General features: G+C 45.3%; 1 protein-coding gene across 2 annotated transcripts in view; it reads right to left on the bottom strand.

Moving 5' to 3' along the window:
• Positions 1–15,988, bottom strand: part of ptch1 (patched 1) — a 52,462-nt gene extending 36,474 nt beyond the window's left edge. The window contains exons 1-2 of one of the 2 annotated variants that reach the window (XM_022764796.1): positions 15,975–15,988; positions 12,252–12,444 (exon numbers count right to left, since the gene is read on the bottom strand). In XM_022764796.1, coding sequence (XP_022620517.1) covers positions 12,252–12,444; positions 15,975–15,977 — 196 coding nt within the window. In that variant the 5' untranslated portion in view covers positions 15,978–15,988. Of the gene's footprint in view, positions 1–12,251; positions 12,445–14,064; positions 14,549–15,974 lie in introns of those variants that run through there. The other variant, XM_022764795.1, reaches the window with a different exon arrangement.
• Between the last annotated feature and the right edge of the window lie 343 nt (positions 15,989–16,331).

The raw sequence follows: 16,331 nt of genomic DNA, 5'->3' as shown, positions 1-16,331 counted from the left end.
TTTCTAAGGAACTGACATCACCCCCTCCCTCCTTTCAATTCTGAACCCCCCCCCCCCCCCTCTTTATACTCTCATTTTCTCTCTCTTTGCTCTATTCAGCTCTACTCTGTGATTGGCCAGATCATGATGGCAATCAGCCTGGCCCCTCTGTCAAAGCCAGCCCACCCTCCTCTCCCCTCGCCAACTTTCTCTCTTTTCCATGCAACACACAACAGCAGAGCCCCACCCCCTGCACATCACTGACGCCTGACAACGGAAGCATCTCACACTTTCAAGGAAAACACGCAGCCACCAGTGGCAAACAACTCTTACAACTCTCGAGTGTGACGCTGGTACGAAAACACACTCTACGCTCATACTGTTCGTACAAACATTACACCTCCCACTGACAGGAAAAGCAACGACGCCATCTCTAAATGTACCTGAATATATTTGCACATATAATGATAAATAATTAAAATACTTTTATTTCCCTTCTATTAGCAGATCTAGAATCAGTTTGATGCCACCGCGACTTTCACCACCAACAACAGCGATCTGATATAATATATGACCTTGCTACAAGAAGCTACGGGAGTATACTGTACGTGCATGTGGCTGAACACATCTTTGTGTGTGTGTGTGTGTGTGTGTGTGTGTGTGTGTGTGAGAGAGTGTGTGTGTGTGCGTGCAGAGAAAGGATTAGCTGGATTAAGCCCCCTCTCAGCAGGGACCGCCTGTGGTGAGGAGGAAGCCCCCCCAAAACCAGGTCATCTCTCTGCCACCAAGTCTACAGCGACCTCCCATACCCCACGCCCCATATAATACCGCCAGAGGAATGGAGAACACCTACATGAGGATGTGATCTGGAAAACTATTTCCCCCCAAAACTGCGTAAAGCTTTTTCAAGCAGACGCTTCCTGAAAGAATATTTTAACCACATCAAAATATGAAAATACATTAATTTTATTTGGATGCAGATGTTTTCTTTTTTTTTTTTTTTTAAATTTACACAACAGGATTAAAAATGACTTCAAATGGGAAGTGACACCTGTTGCGTGAGATGTAACGTATTGTGTATTTTCACATGACTGTTTTCAGATAGAAGATGATAGAAGACGAAGGTGTCGTCACCTTCATATCCAGTACAAGCTGGCGTAAAGGGTTTCGTTTGGAAAATCAGATACAGAGTTGCTTGATTCTCTCTATCATACATACAATATATCTTTGACCTGACATCTTAGTCCCTGTGAGTGGGCAGTCCGTCAGGTACGCCACCACACGTCAGCATACAGAGAAAATTCAAACAGACATACCAACTTTGAGGAAACCTGAAGACACAGCTGCTTATAGTAGGACTACTTTAAAGTAGCTGTTACCCAAGAAATTAAAGAAGAATTCATAGACGATATAATGTAATTACTAATCCTGTTTGCAAAACGTGTCTCATTTGACCTCACTTGGTCTCTCCTGGTCATTCTGTTCAGGTAAGAGTTTCCCACAGTTAAGTCCCCACCTCACAGTTACCACCTTCTCTTTTCTTCTCCTTCCTGTTCATCTCTGTCTCAGCTGCCACCGCCAATCACCTGACAGAGCTTTGATCACAGAGGAGAACCCACCTGTTTTCTTGCTGAACAACCCTGCCTCTACCTTCTTCCATCTGCCGTCACTCTGTGTCCGTCCCTCCCTCCATCTTTTCCTGCCAAGTAAATATCTGCCGCCTCATAGTATTACTGCTCTATCTTGATAGACTCATTCAAAGCCTCAAGTGCCTGCAGGCATGACTTAAGGAATCAAGAATTGATGATATTGTGAAAATGTGATGTGTGCATCACTTCTAATTATGATCCAACAATATCTAACAACAAAATTCAATGTGCCACAGTTTCCTGTCAAAGTAACAACTTCTGACAGAAACAATCTGCTCGAGTTGTTGGTTTTCTTTAACCACTGAGCAACACAAGCAGACTTCTCTGGAATCAGAATAATATCTCAAGCCTTTCCATCGGATCCTGGACTGCATTAGTAGAAGAACAAAAGTGTGACCTCACCATCCACCATTCTTTTCTTCCTCTATCAAAACCACAAAATACTTGAATAACACTGCAACAACTGGTCTGCTGCTTATGCAATATCCATCTTTAGCAAGTGGATCTTGATTCCCCCTTATCCTGCTTTCAGTACTTTTAGATTAAGGGCAGCTTGCTCTCTCTCTCTCTCTGTTGTAGCAGCAAGTGGCCAGAGTGCTAACAATAAAGCAGCATACACAGTAGTATGCATAGGCTGTAATAGAAGTTTTGAATGTGGGCTATGCAATGCAGGTGTGCACACAGCCACAAATATGTGATGAAAGGCCTCACTGAGAGAGCCGAGACCCTATCTGACCCATGGTGAGCCCCCTTCACTCTCTTTGACCCCCCCCCACTCTCTCTTTCCCTCTCTCCTTTCAGCTTTCAGAGAGGAGGGGGCTGCCACACAGAGGAAGGGTAAATCAAGCAAGGTAGACCGTGAGTGACTACGGAGGAAGAGTGGAAAAGTAAGAGGATGACGCAAAGGAGCGCGAGAGAAATGACAAGAAACAGAGAGTGGAAGTGCTCTGACGTGCAGCTGTAGCTGATTGTCTCCTAATGCACACCCAGCCTGCCCCCCCCCAAAAAAAGGACCCCGACCCTTGACACAAATGTGACACCCCAGCTGCCAACCCCTGCCCCCCAATCACCACCACCTTCCTCTCCGAAACCTCACACCCATACCACCAACCCTCACCCCCCAACTCCAGCATTACCATATGTATGGCTCCCCTCGCCTCTGATTATGCTAATCACCTGTCCAGCCCCTGCAGCCCCTAAAATGGGTGTATTTAGCAGTCGGCTGGCTCCCAATGCAGCTTCCCCTGGGCCCGAGGTGTACATTCACACACTCCTCAATGGGCAGATTCTTCCACGTTGCTGCCTTCATTCAGGTCCCACTCTACCCCCCCCCCCCCCCCCCCAAAAAAAAAAATCCCATTTAATGTCAATGGATTCACAGAGCATTGGAAAAAGTAGTAGGAGAAGAAAACGGTGACAGAAAGTCTGTGTTTGTAGCATGTGCATGCATGTGTGGAGTGGTTGTGGATAAATTACAAATTCCCAAGGTGTCAGGCAAATGATGTATTAATTGTTATAGGTGACCATGAGAATGTATGAGTGTTGATGCCACTGATAGTACACTCTCGTTTTGTTAAGCAAAATGAAAGACTCTTCCATCATCTCCAGCTCTGTCGGGGAAGAAACGATCTCATCCTATACGTCCTGTCAGTGCTGCAGTGCCTGTCGAATTCAAGCCAGGTGAACCCTCCCCCCTGCTGCATTTACTGCCCTGTGATTGGCACACAGCCCAGCCATAACAGACCGTGACATGAGCCTGAGCGGCCAATCTCAGCCAGCCATCTCTGTCATTTCCTGGAAAGATGGCCCATGATTTCAGGTATGCCAAAATCACACACATTCCTAAGTGTGCAAAAGAAGACACAGAAACAGAAAGAGCATGAATGGAGGAAAGGAAGATATACAAAAAAAAAAAAAAAAAAAAAAAGTATTTTTTTTTAAAAGGGGCTTCATTCATGCACAAAGGTTTTAATCGTTACCTTTGCACTCATAATTTCACCAGGGCTTTATATATCAACAATATCAATTAAGGCGATATTCGAGTTTCAGAGCCAACAGCAGGACTTTCTTTTTTCAAATACACCTGCGTGAGTAATTTTTTGGCCACTTGGGGGCAGTGCAATAAGCCGTAAACACAACATTGATGCGTTATCACCTCGTTAAGTTTCATCTACCCATTTACACATTGAGCAGACGTAGAGCAACGTTTGCATTCATTTGGAGTTGTGTTCCTGGAGACCTGATCTGTAAGTGCACATTCAGACCAAAATCATGATACTATTACACAGGGTTTCGACAACTTTGCAACTATTTGACCATTTGTTGTGACGATTGGGAGGTAAACAGCAGAAATATGGGGTTCGTGGCACAAAGTAATCTACCAGGAATGTGGAAATGCATGTATGTGATTGACCAATGCAGTACCTTTCCGGATGATGCTGCATTGCATTGTGGCAAAAGTTGGGTCAGGTTCAACTTTTGTGCTGGACAACGCTGTGTTTGTTTTCTTTAACCCCCTGCGTTGCACCCTGCTGCACCTTCAGACTGGCTTAAGTCCAGTATTCATTTTAAAACTGTTTTGCGCTACACCAACTCCTGAGAGAGATATCTGGCTCTTAAACCAATAGATGCGACACTACGTTCGCTAGCTATTCGCTAAGAGAGTAAAGCTGCAGATGGGAAATCAAAACAATGAGCTAAAAGACACTAAAACGCACCAAGGAGTTGAAGGTAACTGAACCATTGGGCGATTACAACCTGAGTTTGTCACTTGGCTTTTCACATTACAGATAGTCATTGGTTATATAGAAATAGTGATAAGAGCAGCTTTAAATTAAAAAAAAAGACTGATCCCTGGTTGAGTAAATAAACTAAAGAATCTGACCAAGCGATACTGGCTTTTGATACACATTTTGATATTTCAGTACCCAGCTTGATGATTGACACTGAAATTGAAGCTCAATCTACTTTTGAACTCATTGTAAGCAGGAAAAACAGATCAAATAAAGCTTTCAAAACTTGAATTTTTTAAAAAAGCAACATTTGAGGAGCATGGCGTTTTTTTCCAACCCTGGACAAAGATGTTGGACGTAACAAGAAAAAGAAAATCAGGGAGACAGCAACAGAGACATGCACCAAGCCTCGCTACACTTAATAACACAACAGCCTGTGGCGTCAGGTCACAAGTGTTTCCCTTGTCCTAATGCTTGAGCAAGGCTTCTAGGGAAGTCTCAGTGTGGGAGACTAGTTCACTCTGACGCATACTGACTCATGCTGAAGCTCCAAACCTCTCAATCATCTGAGAGAGGAAACGTTTTATATCTCTGTATCTTTATGCCTTGTGTGTGCGTGTGTGGTACTGGTGTAATTGCTGTTACTGCCAGATTCTATGACGTTGTGCTGTAGGAATTGCAATGAACTATACGGCTACGTACGTCACCCATGTGTGCCAGAGGGGCTAAAAAATTCCAGCGACACACACACACACACATGCATGCACAGTTTGGAGATGTTTATAGTATGTTTGCAAGAAAAATTCTCTGCGCTGAAGTCTGAGAAGCATCAATCCACACCCCAATCTCTCCACTGGTGTACGGTAGGCACTGCAGCCAAAACACAAACACACTACCGCTACTATACTCCTGCTTCTTCCCTCGCTCCGTCTTCCCCCAACACACACACACACACACACACACACACACACACACTCTCCCTCTGCTGTTTTGTACTTTCTCCACCCCTCTGGCAGTCAGCGCTGTGAGGGAGGGAAGAGAGGAAAGGGGAAGAGGGAGGGAGGGATAGGAGGGGAGGGAAGGGAAGGAGGGAGGCCAGACCACCCTGCTCTCATGGCAGGGCTGAGTGTTTACATTGCCGTGGCTCACTCTGTAATACATCTGGCATTCTGAGGCCACTCTCTCCAGCCAGGGACGGGGGAGTGCTGGTGGAGGGGAGGGGGGCTCGGGTAAAGAGAGAGACCTTTCTGGCAGGGAGGAAAAGAGAGGGATAGAAATGAGAGAGAGAAAGAGAGAGAGAGAGAGAGAGAGAGAGAGAGAAAGAGAAAAGGAGGTAGAGGGGGGAGGGTAATTCTCTCCACAGTCTCCTGTGGTTGGTCATTCGCAGGGCTCTGGTTTTTGAATAAGAGCGCCTGAAAGAATGCAAAATGTAAACAGAGAGCTTGGAGGCATCTCAGGATGTCATTTGTGAATGGGAGTGCGTTTGCCCTGAGAGCACACACACACGGACACACACACACACACACACACACACACACACACACACACACACACACACACACACACAGTGTGGCTAACGAGCAATTTTATAAAAGTTATTTCACATCTACTTTCGCCAGGTAGAGCTAATATACACAAAAGTGCTTTCAAATGAGGGAGAGCTAGCTTGAGAAAACAGCACTGTAAGTCTGTGTACAGTACCAGAGGCGCAATGTTTCCCTACACTAAATCCCTCACCAGCTAGCCTGCACTTTTCATCAACTCGTAAAGTTTAACACAACATGCTGGAATGTTATTCCTTCTACAGAGGTTTAATCCTGTTTGTAGTGAACTGATAAACACAAACTTAATTGAGTCCAGTTTGGCAAATGTAAAAAAGTGCACACGTGTGAATGTGCTCGCTCAAATTTGTGTGTGACTGCCTACAATTGTCCGAAAGAGAGTGAAACAGGTAGAGAGAGACAGATAGACGGCCCCAGTGTATTCTGTGCGAACTAGTAAACAAGACTTGGTCAAAACCTAGCATATGGTTGGAACGCGTCGTTGGCCATTTGCGCTCTGCCTAGTGTCAGCCAGTTTCAGCCCTTTATCTAATTTGTGTCTCCCCTACTGTCTGTGTTCACATATACAATATTTTAATGCAGCCGAATTCCCGATAAAGCTGCTCCCATTTACATGTTTTTCTCTTTCTGTTTTCAGACAACGGAACAAGTCTGAAATAGTGACTGAAACGCGTCCCATTAAGACTACATGTTAACTAGCACTCATTTCCAAGCTGCTGCTCTGACTGTAGATTCACCAAACACAAAGCTTAAAGACAAAGACTGTGCTGTGATTCCAGCTATATTAACTTTTAAAGTGATCACTCAGAGAGAAGGTGTGCCTGTGGAGGGAAAACCTGACATTGAGCTCGTGGTGCAATACTGGTTACTGTTTTTTCTATGGAAAGTAGGTTTGTCCAAAAAGTTGCTAGATTTGTCACTGGGTGCTCTTTCGGGAAAAAAAGTTGTTAAAAGGGTTGACAAAGGCTCTAAGATTGAATCAATCAGAAATTCCAACACTAGGCCGGCTGACCAATGGTGTAACTTCATCACTCAGTCAGTCAGCAACAATCACGTTTATAGGCCAAAATATAGCCAAAAATACTGGGTGTGGGCACATTTATGTGTTTGACTGCTTGCGGCTGCTGAATAAAAGTGGCTGGAGATAGAGCACGGGGGAGATAGTGAGAGAAAGAAAGAGAAAAAGAGAAAGGAAAGGAGAAAAACAACTGAATAAAGAAGAGAAAATAGCAAAGAGAGGCCCATCAAAATGCCATGCCAGCCCTGGTCAACCACCTACTCAGTCACAGAACCAAAACTCCAAAGCCTCTCTGCATATGCGAGTGTGTGTGTGTGTGTGTGTGTGTGTGTGTGTGTGTGTGTGTGTGTGTGTGTGTGTGTGCATCCATGCATGTATCAATGCTCCCATACACATCAAAAGCTGGATAATTCAATCATGCAAACCACAATCCCTTCAGTGGAGACACCACATTCAATCCTCCTCCTCCTCATCTTCATCCACAAGAAAGGATGTCAAAACTTCTTCCTCATGCACTTAACATTATACCGCTCCCTTCTCCACTGCCATTACCAGCAAAACAACAAAACAACCACCAACTCTGTCAAGTTGGCTCTTAATCACACTAGATACAAAACAGACATGCAGGGCAGGGAGGGAGTTGCTTTAGAAAAAAGAAAACATCCTATCAGAATGGATTCTGAAACCTTAAATCAGGCTCGGTTGATATCAGGAAGAAGATGAAGGCAGCTGCTTTTCGGTCAGAAGGACAATAAATCATGAACATTCAGGGAGTACGGGTTTGAATTAGCCTCTTCTTTGTTATGTCATTCCTCAACATATATTCTGTCATTAAAGCAGCAATGATGACTTGCACTAATGTAGAATTTGGATATTTATTAGAGTTAGAGGTATGATACAGTAATTCGGAGATTAAAGCAATAATTACATCATATTCACTGCCCTCTGCTGGAGGACAGATGTCAAAAGACTAAACACAAATCATAAAATGATACAGGAGATGCAGGAGAACAACGCATACTCCTCTGACAGCATTGGTCTCATGAGATGCACTCATACAGGCATACACAAATGCGAACACATGCACACACACACATGAACATATACAAGACGCAAACAAGGCCTGGTGACAGCTGCGACTTCTGCTGCATTTCTTCCACCCCCCACCCCCACCCCCCTCTGCTGTGAGTCTTCACTCTGCACCCAGGCCACAGGGTGAGTATCAGGTGAGGTTTTAAATAGCAGGGCCTCTACGAGATGACCTCAGGGTCCCAGGGGTCTACCCCCGTGGCCCCTGGCCTCTACACTTATGCCCCCCAAGAAAGCTCTCCGGGACCAGGGGCCTCCCCTCAGTCTGTAGCCTTGAGACTACAATCCATCGCCCTGTGCCCCAGTCCAGGCCATAAATCTGGGGACCATAAACTCATTTCAACTTGAATCACTCACACATATCTCTGTGTAGCTCAGCTCAAGTCCATGTACAATGAAAACAAAAGACATCCTCTGAATGCTACAGGCCCCATTCTCTCTTCAGTCCATGCTAAAGCTACAGGCGAACCACAACTCAGCCCAGATTACAGTATAGCTCACGCTCATCTGCTTCACCCCCAGTTTCAACTTCAACCCTTGCCCAGAGCTCAAGCTTCAAAAGCCCCATTTCCAAATCTACTCCTCCCCGTACCCCCCCCCCCATCAACACAGCCCCATAACCACACAGCCACATCTCCAGCCCCGCTCTCAGCACAGGAACAGAGCGAAAGAGTGAGGGTCCGTCCGACAGGAAGGCCAATGTTTACGCGATACTGTTTTAATTAGAGGCAGCCGGTGCTGCTATTTTCTTTACAATTTGGCCTGTGTTTGCCTTAACCCAGAATGCCAAGGGATGGCTCCATTTTCCATTTGTGGCCAGGAGGAACTCTAAAGGGGTCTTATTCCTCTCTTCTACATCTCTGCTCTCCGAACATGGCTTATAGTTAATCATCGCAAGATCATCTAGAATCATCTGCAATTTGAAACTGAGGATGGATCTGGAGTCGAACACAGGCCAATGGGCATGTGTTCCGACACTGAGGAAAGCACACAGAGGGCAGCGGGCCACATTTTCAGTGTGGGGAGCACAAGATAGGAGACCACAATACTACAACTTCCTGTTTCACCTAATAATTTCCTGTGAGCGTCACAGTGGAAATAAACATAGCATTTATCTGCAGTGTGGATGTAATCTGCCTTAATTACAATCCACTATCATTATCATGTGGTCTAGGTAAGAAAAAAAAAAGACTTTCAAAAATATCACTATCATTCCCTAAATGTTTAGCAAAACACAAACCACACTCGCCTCTTTGTGCAGGCGTGCATCTCGCTCCGAATTGGTCTATCACTTTGTCTAATAAACAGAACTTCCTGTGTCTGAGTGTTTATAAACAGTGCTGAGTGAGCACTGTGTGAGAAGAGACAATCCCTGCGAAAGCTGCGGCACGTGATAGAGTGTAGAATAAACACACTAGCTAACTCCGGTCCGCAGTTAATGGTGGTCTGCTGTGTAGACCTCAGCCTCCTCGGCGCGACCAGACAGCAGGTGACGACAGACAAGACATGAGATCGCAAACGTAGAAGCACAGCTCCAGTAGATTGTGAAGGAATTGAGAGATCTAATATGAGATGAGTGTATTGTGCGTGTGTGTGTGTGCATGTGTGTATCTGTGTATGCGTGTGTGCGTCCACAGGCCACACAGCTTCCAGGCGGGGTCGTCCATGGGTCGCCTGCGGAGGGCAGTTCCAAATGAAACATAAACAGCCGCTCTGTCCTCTCCTCCTCTCTCCTCTTTTTCCTCTCGGACGATGGGCCAGTCCCCCAGCACGGCCCAGCACAGCGTTCCACGGTCCAGGCAGAACTAATCTATCCCTCAGCTGTGCAGTCTAATCTAAACAAACAGATCTCTCCCTACCAACATCTGGAACCCCTCACGTACCGGGACCTAGGAAACCACCGCAGCCCAGTCTCTTTGTCAGTGTCTGTGTGCGAATGAGCAGGTCTCTGTGTGTCTCTGTGGGAGGCAGTGTGTGTCCATGTTGTAGATGTCTACCAGAGGTCACTTGACTTGGTTTAACCGTCTGTCAGGTTCAACATTAGAGCTAACCTCTCCTGTCAATTAATGGTGCAACTTCTATGGAAGACAGTGAGTCGTCATGTACCAATGAGTCTGAAGTCTGATGTGATGCCTACAACAAAGTCTTATTTCCACTGATTAATCTATGGATTACTTTCTGTTTAATCTTTTAGCACACAATACGTCTAATGGTGACAAATGAACATCACCAGTTAGTGGGGCCCAAGGGGATGTGTTGAAGCTGCTTTTGCCCTACAAACCAAAAGACATTTCATTTACAATGACGTGAAACAGAGAACAGTGGCAAATCTTGACATTTGAGAAGCTGCAACACTGGAACCTTTGCTACTCAATAAACACACAAACTCCACCTAATTATCCATCCAAACTAACTGTGTGAGGGTCGGATATTTCTGCCCATGTGGACTTTTGAAAGTGGCGATAAAATGTTTGCAATTTCAATTCATTTCAGTTAGAGGGCATTTAAATGGTAAAAGTATCTAAACATCCATAGACTCTTAAGCAACTGCTGCAGCATGATGTACTCAGTGCTCAGTATGCTCCAAATTATAGGTTTGTCAAATTATGGCTAACAACACTACTTCCAGAAACCTTTCCAGAGCGGCAATGGAAGAGTAAACAAAGAGAAATACGAGTCGTAGTTAGTTATGTCCTTGAATTTCTCATTTTGTTTTGTTGTCAAAAGATCCAAAGTTATTCCCTTCACAATGAAATGAAACAGGAAACGCTGACTCTGCTCACACTGGAGTGGCTGTTCCCAGCAAATGTTTGATTATTTCAGTTGATAAACGGCGGTTCATTATCTAAATAGTCAGCAGTTATTTTTCTGTCAGCGGATTTCTTGACTCATCGTGTCGTGTTCAACCATCAATATCAGGCTGTAGCAAGTTAGTAGTAATAAGGTTGCACGGCATTATTGTAGCACCATTCAGTTTAATACGGTGCCCCTCACTGTAGCACACATGACCATGGCCTGACATGTGAAAAGGGTGTGAAAACAGTGTGTTCCCCCTCACTACAGTCAGGAGTCCTGTACCGAAGAGGCTCCCCTCTGCTTAAACTGCTGCCAAGTGCGCCTGCGCCACACATTAGAAGAACATGCTGTCTGTCAGACCCCTGCAGCAGCACGCAAGGAGAGAACAGCCAACCCGAGGAGGAGGTGGGGTGTTTGATCTGCGCAGGAATCGGCCTGCTTTTACCGTTTGATCTCACTTTTTTTTTTACATTTGAGGGAGGGTAGGTAAGATGGGGAGAAAACAGACATGGGGAACACACAAACAACGACAACTATGCATTAACTATGCTTTTTTTCCCCCCTTTTTCTGTGACTATAAAAATACTTCAATTTCACAGCAGCACAATCTGCTCCTCCATTCATGACTCCCACAGCACACTCTAGCCCTAAGTGCAGGAATGCGGATCAAAGGAAAGGAAAAAAGCACACAGCCCCTTCCCCTTACCCCCCCCCCCCCAGCACCACCCATAAGCACCATTCTCTTTTTCCTTTAAAAAAAAAAAAAAAATCATTCTTTGTAAGTTATTTGTAAAAAAGCTAAGCAAAAAAAAAAAAACAAGTGAGTAGCCCATCCACTCCGCAAACACGAGTTCCTGTCCTCACTCCGCTTTTTCCCTGCAGCCGGAGACAAATCTTTTTGGAAAGTTGAGAGCTGTCCAAAAGGGGACCACACACAGTCTCTGAGCATTCAACTGCTGGGGGCAGGCAGACACACACTCACACACACTCACACACTCTCACAAAATGGCGGCTTTGACAAAAATTTCCTCTACCCCAAAAGCTGCTTATGAACTTAATTACAACTTTACTTCTGAGCTAAGTTACAGTCACTTCTTGCACATCTTGTGTGTGGGCATCCAACACGGTTTGAGAAGGTGCAAGTATGTTAGGATACATAAAATGATTTGCAAGTTTGACTTGGCCACTTGCCAGGGTCTAAACAATAAACAATCCCCCTGGCTTGTTCAGCAGCACCCACCAACCCTGTCTTCTTCCAATCTAAACCATCCTATGCCCTTCCCAAACATGCAATATCAAACTGGACAGACTGAAAAGCACTGAAATAAAGAACAGTCCAAGCATCTTATATTTAAACACACACACTAGAAAAACAGATGAACTGTATAACTTGTCAAAAACAGTCAATAATAAATCAGTGTCTTACCTTCCACCCAGAGTTTCTCCACGTCCGTCTCCAAATTAGCTGCCCGTAAGCCCACAGCGAAAGCTCCGAAAATCATGAGGCCCACAACCAAAAACTTTCCGCAGTTCTTTTGTATGTAACAGCCCAGCCTAAATAAAAGTCTCTGGAATTTCGCTCTCAGCCATAGAGGTGCTTTCCTCCCAGTCGCCTTCCCCTACAACAAGACAAGAGTCCTGATGTTACTGTCAATTACACTGCAAGACACTGTACTTACCTGGACAGGTGAATCTGCAGGGTTTAACAGAAAAGGTTCAATGTTATACAGGCAAAGAAATAACTAGTGCAGGTGGTCCCAAATGTGTTCACATCAAAGAGTCTTAACACATTTAAACCATTAATTTGGCCCAAGGAGCCTCGTCTGAGGAGACAGGTTGTTATGATTCGCTGTGAGACTGCAAATGTTTCTATCATGAAGGCTTTGAGGGAAATGGGAGCTGTGATCACCATATAGAAACAATCACTGTTGTACTCTGCTAACCTTCAGTGACTGAAATATACACATCTGCCCGGGAACGCCTGGAAACCACTGGAGACTCCCCAGAGTGAGAGCCACAGGTTCTGTCATATCAGTAACATGTATAAACTGTAACCGTAGCAGGATACATACAAAAGACAGATATCTTCATCCCCTGCAGGTCACCTACACACAGCCTGGTCCATTTCTGTCATTTCACTGCTACAGTGATGACTTATGAAGATGCTGATAAAAAAAAAAAAAAACTGACAGGACAGGTCTGTGTTGCTCTGCTCCAAAATAGGTTTGCAGCTGGACCTCCAGAGCGGATGGAGGTAAATAACAGGAGATAGCTGTCAAGACACAATTATGCAGTAGGTGGCCTTGTGATAATACACCTCCCCTGTGTCTCTATTCCACACAAGAGTTATCCTTGTGCAAAGCTGTAGCCTACATGGTCAAATTCTGCCTTGCATGCACAATACTCCTTTAAAAATAACACAATACAGTCCCTGTGGATAAACTGAAAAATACCATAAAAGCTATGCCCCCCCTCAATAAGTAATATATTTGAGTAATTTGTCAGTGAGGAAGCCGACATCAACACCCAACACTCACATCAAACTGTATTAACATATTAAATACCCTGAAAAGGTGCATGTGGTAAAAACCCACAAATACCAGCCCCCACACACACACACACACACACACACACACACACACACACGCACACAACTCCACTCCCCGTCCAGCAGCCCGTGTGTTCCGGCCTGCATGGGGAGTGGAGGAGCCATCACAGGAGGGACTCACAATATTTGTGAACGAAAGAGGGCAGCCACATGGATTTTTTTTTTTTTTCTTCCTCTTACGCGAGTCGAGAAACTGTCACACAAAACATTTATCTTACCCACCTAAACCTTGAACGCACCGTATGTGCAGAGAAACGTCAAGCTGTATGTTATGAAACAAGCCAGCGGTAGTGTTGACTGGTGAGTGAAAGCTGCATGTTTCTGCCCTGTCTGAGACCGTTATAGGTTGGGGATGTTGTAGTGGGAGCAATCGGGTGGTTGTATGTGCAGATACAACTCGTCTCGCATCCTAAAACAGAAGCCGGCTGCACGGGAAGAGTCGAAATGTTGCACAAAAAACACAACCAAACAACTTTCGGATCACTACAACCTTGCCTTACCCCTGTGTCCCCCTGCCCAGCCCGTCCCGTTACCTAGCAGCGACTGGACATAGTTTGACCACTTTTTTTTTTAGCGAATACAATGAAACCAAGAGCATAAAAGTTTCCAGGTTAACATGAGAGATAAGCACCTCGGATATTTGCTCCAAAGCAAAGCCCGCATCGCAGTAACTCGGCCGCTGCAAATACTCCAAATCCAGCGGTGTGTTGCGGGTATAGTTCCCCCTGTTCCTCCGCGTTACTCTCGGCCGATCGGGGTCTCTGTTTTCCTGCTCGGAGGGCGCATTAGCAGCCGAGGCCATGTTGCGGGGACTGCGAGATGGTTACCGTTTCCCACTTTATAGTGTTTCCCCGAAAGCGTGCAGCGATATCCAGAGGCAACAGAGTTTCACTCTCGGAGATCTCACACCCGTGAAGTAGGACTTCATACTCCTGTTGGAGACGGCGAGTCAAAGTCTGCGCCTTCCATCCCAACATTTCGTGATCCGGAGGTCTCCGCCGCTTTCACCGCACTCACCGTGTCTCTTAAAAAAAGTAAGTTTCTCTCAAAAAGCGAGGTGCTCAATGTGATTCCCATGCACGAGTCGTCGGGTAAGAAACCTCGATGGTCGTGGCATTCTGGTGAGATCTATGTGGTCTTCCCCTGGGCCGCGCGTCACGGCCAACTCTGAGATTCAATAGAAGAGGAGAAAAGACCTCTCTCCATTTGGAGGCAGAGGAGGAGGAGGGGTGAAAGAGGAGGAGGGGGGGACTCGAGATCCCGCCTCTGGGGCTGTCAGATTGCAGGACTTTCTTGCATCTGATTGGTTCCAGAAGGGCAAAAATTACTCAGCAAACACGACTATTATTAGCTGCTTAGCAACAGCTCACTAAAGTAGAGAGACCACCCAGGCAGAGAGACCTCATGTGTGCATCTCCAACTTCAGGGGAGGCTCGCGGAGAGCCAAACCAACTTGGTGCGTTTGGTGTTTTGGGTTTTCACATAGCGCCCTGTCGCCTGAAAGAAGCATTTCCCGGAGAGGACCTGAAAGTCTGAGGCAAGGTAGACACGGTCCGTGAGTCGGAAGGGGGCAGAGGAATGTCAGAACTGAAATTTCTAACTTTGATGTTTTTTTTTTTTGTTTTTTTTCTACCACCACCATGATGGTGGTAGTTGAGCCTCAGATTACAGCGGTTAAAGGGGAGGTCCCACAGTATAGTGTCGGTACAATGTCTGCCCCATTATAACATATAGGATGCAGGATAATCATATTTTGACATTATTATACACGAATAGCCAATATACAAATAATACACGTGGGTAACCCCTTTAAAATCACAGTGTATTCACGATGTGTAATTTATCCTCCTCATTCATTTAATTATACACTTCATTAATGAACCTACTACTAATCGGTGTGACGACATGAAAGTGTGCTCGAGTAGATGTAGTGTAAAATAAATAACTCCATATTTCACACTGACCAGTGGCAGATACAAACGCGCACAATATGTCATGAACACGTCAGTCGTTTTGCATTATATTGTCTGACAGTGTGTCCTCGTGCACCCAGCCTAATGCAGTAAGCAGGTGGCCTTTTCTCAGCGATTGTCATGCTGCTGACTTCAATCGGCTAATGTCAGTGCATTTATCCTGTAGATTTTGTTCACTGTTGCGGACACGTTTATAGCCGAGGACTTAAAAGGCTTAAAGAAACAAGCTTCAGCTTCAGAGCAACATCTGGTTTCTAAAATGCCAATTATCTTTAAAAGAAAAAGCTTCATGACCCAGAAAAAAAAAGTGCGAGAAAGTCAACTTAAAAATCTAAGAAGTAGGAAATATTTCAACCATGACTTAAACTTAAGGGAACTCACTGAACTGACACTTAAAATACAACATAACATAGTAAAGGAACTGAATGGTAACTAGTCCGTGTAGCCACTTGATGGACCAGAGTACCAGTGTATCAGCAGCCCGGACTTCACACCTGAGCCTCCCGTGTTGAGCAGCAGCAGCAGCAGCAGCAGCAGCAGCTCGTCTGGCTGCCAGCCGCGCACTTACCATCTTCAGTCCAGGTGGGGAGAGCTTTCCGGACAAATCCGTGATATCCGCCCCCCGTGGAGATGGAAACGCGTCAGTTATGATGAAGATAAAAAGAACTGCTTTAGTGCTGTGAGGAGAAATAAGATCGAATCGTAATGCGTCGTGGTCGCAGGCATCCTGCTCTGCGTCGGGAAAAGGTTCACTCACAATTACATGGTTGTTCCTTTTTTTTCTTCTTTTTTTTTTTTTTTTTTTTGGCCACGTGGGTGGTCCAGTCCCGTTCGCTCCGTACGCAGGACCCTTTGACTGTCACGCCCAAAATTGTAAACAGTACCAACCCATGCACAGCAGCCATCATCTCAGCCGGTCAATGAT

Source organism: Seriola dumerili, unplaced genomic scaffold (genome assembly GCF_002260705.1).
Source record: "Seriola dumerili isolate Sdu_G_001 unplaced genomic scaffold, Sdu_1.0 BDQW01000581.1, whole genome shotgun sequence".
Taxonomy (NCBI): Eukaryota; Metazoa; Chordata; class Actinopteri; order Carangiformes; family Carangidae; genus Seriola; species Seriola dumerili.
The sequence above is the reverse complement of the archived record's forward strand: the minus strand, read 5'-3'. Positions and strand labels throughout refer to the sequence as shown.